The sequence below is a fragment of the Austrofundulus limnaeus genome, unplaced genomic scaffold (genome assembly GCF_001266775.1).
Source record: "Austrofundulus limnaeus strain Quisiro unplaced genomic scaffold, Austrofundulus_limnaeus-1.0 Scaffold380, whole genome shotgun sequence".
Classification (NCBI taxonomy): Eukaryota; Metazoa; Chordata; class Actinopteri; order Cyprinodontiformes; family Rivulidae; genus Austrofundulus; species Austrofundulus limnaeus.
In genome coordinates this window covers 449,298-453,369 of record NW_013952782.1, presented here as the reverse complement: position 1 = coordinate 453,369, position 4,072 = coordinate 449,298, and the positions used below count along the sequence as shown (strand labels likewise).

Sequence of the window (4,072 nt, the reverse complement as noted above, 5' to 3'; positions counted from 1 at the left end):
ACAGCAATTATGCTGAGTCAGGCTTGATTTTTAATAATCTTTTCCTGTTAAATAAATCAAATCAAATCAAATGACCTCCATGTATTCTTTGCAGAGCCTGAAGTCTGATGAAGAGACAGGAAGTAACAAGAATTCCCAGGAGTTTTTTCAGAGTAAAGGTATTCTGTTTTATCACAAATACACACATTCCTCAGCTTAGTACACACTTTATGATACATTACAGCAAAGTTTTCTCTGACTAAAAGAATTTAAAAGTTCAGGTCTTTAGGCTCTTTGTTCCCAGCAGCCTACCACATAATTTGTTGAACTGATAGAAAAAAAACACCAAAGAAAACAGTCAGAACAAAAATAGGATTTTAATTCCAACAAGGTGATTCGCAAAGAGCTGAAAACTGGATGATCAACTGAAGGATGGTGCATCTCCTCGGTCCTGGTGCAGGTTTTTGATCAATTTGTTCCTGGTTCTTAACCCTCGTATTGCACTTGGGTCAAGATGTCCCACAAAGTCTTGTGGATCAAGGATGTTTTTAATTCAGAGTTCATACATAATTTGTAAACAGTTGTAAAGTCTGTTAAAATCTGTATAAGTGTGTAAAAAAATTACAAACGTCTCTAAATGCTAGTCAACATCTGTAAAGACACATGCATGCTCATATAGCTCTTGGGTTTTCATGAATAGATGTTTCCCTAAACTGTTATTGTCTCACAGTGGAGAGGTGTGAGTATCTGGGAGTCTTGTTTGTGTAATGGGAGGATGGACTGAGGGATGGGTCGACAATCACGGGTCTTATCAGTACTGAAAGTGTGGCTGTGGTCGATCATGTTCACATGAGATATGGATCATGACCAAGGGTCTATAGAACAGCTGGAGTGAGTCTTTACCATGTGAACATGTGACCTGCAGGGCTAAGCAGAACAGGCAAGAGTCTGGATTTACCATTACTGTACATGTTGGCAAAACAACAATACGGGTGATTATGTAAAAACTGTAAAAATGTTTCATGATAATAACAAAATTATGATTAATATATTAGAGTGTATAAAAGCTATCTAACGTTTAACAAAAACTGTTAGAAAGCTGTTTGTTATGGATTTATTAACAGAAGAGAAACAGGAAAACGTGTCTCATTTCACAAGTAAACAGATTTTATCTTATTTACCTTGATGTGAATGTTATCTGACCACAACTGAAGCTGGTAATTTAACACTTTAAAATTAAAAGAACGTATAAAGCCAATGTAATTATTGCTAATTGTTGAACAGCAGATATTAGCTTCTGTAGCATGTGGAGAGTAGAACGGTTTACAGTTAATGAAAAGGTATTGTAGAGAAGGAGAGCAGTGCTGGGAGATCACTGTCACATCGGAGCACCAGGTGTTGAAGCAGACTCCATCTTTTGTTTTTCCCCCGGAGAGTTCCCGCTGAGGAGCTGGAATCCTGCGAGTTGGAGCGCAAAGTCCGGGATCCGTGCGTTCAGCCATGTCTCCATGAAGCATAGCACACAGGAGGAGGAGAAGCGAACCACACCAGAGTTCATTTGGAAGCAGACCTAGACCACCTCAAAAATGGGTCTCGGTCCGGTTGTTTGATCTGCACCAGGGTTTGCGTAAGTGTATTCACACCTGCACAAAAGGTCTGTTTAAAGTGGACCAAATGTGTCAGGTGTGAATACACCCTTAAAGACTGAATGCTTCACATTCTGTGATGGTTTAAAATCATTTTGTTATATTTGAATGATCCTCAGAAACTGACGATATTAGTTCAGAAAATATCTTTTTTTGGGCGATTCTGTAATTATTTAGTGTTAAAAACCCTTAAAAGGAAAATAAAACCTGGTGAACGGTTCGGAGGGTTAAAATTTCTTGTTTTCAAAGTGAATCTAATGGTTATTATGACGTGTTCTACAGGAGAGCCACAGCAGCAGGTGGAAGGAGAAGATCATCAGATCCTGACAGCAGTGTGTGGTCATCTGGATGTGCAGGTTAGACTGATTCTAGATTTACTCGAGAGATTTAATAAAATGATGAATGTTTAGAGAAGCTGAACCCCAACCTGCACTTCAGTCATTTAATTGTTAAAACTTTTAACTGTTTAAAATAGCATAAAAACAGCTTATGTGATAAACTGTCGACCCTGTTTATCTTGCTACTGCGGTCACAACAGCCAGGAGCCCCACTTAGGTCCAGCAGCTAAACTGACTGAACCACATAACTGATGATGAAGTTCAGCATTCACACTGCTCTTTTTCTGCTTATACTTACTTATCTGTATTTTTCAATAAAAGTACTTTTGCATATTTTCATCTGTTTTTACAGCTCATATCAAAATATTGAGCTCATTCATGAGATGTTTTAAACAATTTGTCTTAAAATATTTGACATTGTTTCATGTTTTTGGTCTTATTGAAATGAATAGAGATCACTTTAAATCCCTTGAAAACCTTTTGTTTGCCCATCCGTCTGTCCATTTTCTTCCGTTTAACTGGGGTCGGGTCTCAAGGGGCAGCAGCCAAAGCAGAGAGATACAGACTTCCCTCTCCCCAGCCACTTGGGCCAGCTCCTCTGGGGGAATCCAAAGCCGTTCACAGTCCAGCTGAGGAACATACAGTAGGGTGTGAAAGTTTTGGCAGCCTTGTTAATTTTATAAATTACCTTTATAAATCATTGATTGTTTAGAGTAAAAACATCAGTTAAATATATCATATAGGGGACAAACACAGTGATATTTGAGAAGTGAAATGAAGTTTATATGACTTACAGAAAATGTGCAATAATTGGTTAAACTAAATTAGGCAGGTGCATAAATTTGGGCACTGTTGTCATTTTATTGATTTCAAAACCTTTAGAACTAATTATTGGAAGTCAAATTTGGTTTGGTAAGTTCAGTGACCCTTGACCTCAATACACAGGTGACTCCAGTTATGAGAAAGGGTATTTAAGGGACAATAGTAAGTTTTTCTCCTCTTTGCATCTTCTCTGAAGAGTGGCAGCATGGGAGTCTGAAAACAACTTTCAAATGAGCTGAAAACAAAGATTGTTCACCGTCATGGTTTAGGGGAAGGATACAGAAAGCTATCTCAGAGATTTCATCTTTCAGTCTTCACTGTGAGAAACATTGTGAGCTTTTTAACCACCTTAATGACCTCAGCACCAGAGATTGCAGAGTCCAACCCAGGGTCCCTAGGCTCTGCTTCCTCATGGGAAAACGTGTCGGTGGGATTGAGGAGGTCTTTGAAGTATTCTGCCCACCGACCCACAGCGTCCTGAGTTGAAGTCAGCAGCGCACCATCCCAACATAAATTGTGTTGGTGGCGAACTGCTCACCCACCCCCCCAACCCCCCGAGATGCTGGATGGTGGACCAGAATCACCTTGAAGCCGAACAGAAGTCTTTTTTCATGGCCTCGCTGAACTCCTCCCACTCCCAAGTTTTTGCCTCAACAACCACCCGAGGTGCAGTCCGCTTGGACTGCCGATACCTATCAGCTGCTTCCGGCATCCCACAGGCCAAAAAGACCCGATAGGCCTCCTTCTTCAGCCTGACAGCATCCCTCACCCCCAGTGTCCACTAGCGGGTTTGAGGGTTGCCGCCACAACAGGCACTGACAACCTTACGGCCGCAGCTCAGGTAAGCCGCCTCGACAGTGGAGGTACGGAATATGGCCCACTCGGACTCAATGTCCCCCACCTCCCCCGGAACGTGTTCGAAGTTCTCCCGGAGGTGTGAGTTGAAGCTCTGTTTGATGGGAGACTCTGACAGACGTTCCCAGCAGACCCTCGCTATACGTTTGGGTCTGCCAGGTCTGACTGGCATCCTCCCCCACCATCGGAGCCAACTCACCACCAGGTAGTGGTCAGGTCAGTTGACAGCTTTGCCCCTCTCTTCACCCGATTATCCAAGACATGTGGCCGCAGATCAGATGAAACGACAACAAAGTCGATCATCGAACTGCAGCCTAGGGTATCCTGGTGCCAAGAGCACACCCTTATGTCTGAACAGGGTGTTTGTTATGGACAATCCATGACGAGTATAGAAGTCCAATAAAAAAACACTGCTTGGGTTCAGAATGGGGG

The 4,072-nt window shown here is 42.0% G+C and overlaps 1 protein-coding gene across 1 annotated transcript in view; it reads left to right on the top strand.

The window, feature by feature from the left end:
• Positions 1–4,072, top strand: part of ninl (ninein-like) — a 109,538-nt gene that overhangs the window by 29,845 nt on the left and 75,621 nt on the right. Inside the window, exons 5-6 of the mRNA XM_014023609.1 lie at positions 95–158; positions 1,908–1,981. Of these exons, the coding sequence (XP_013879063.1) occupies positions 95–158; positions 1,908–1,981 (138 nt within the window). The remainder of the gene's footprint in view (positions 1–94; positions 159–1,907; positions 1,982–4,072) is intronic.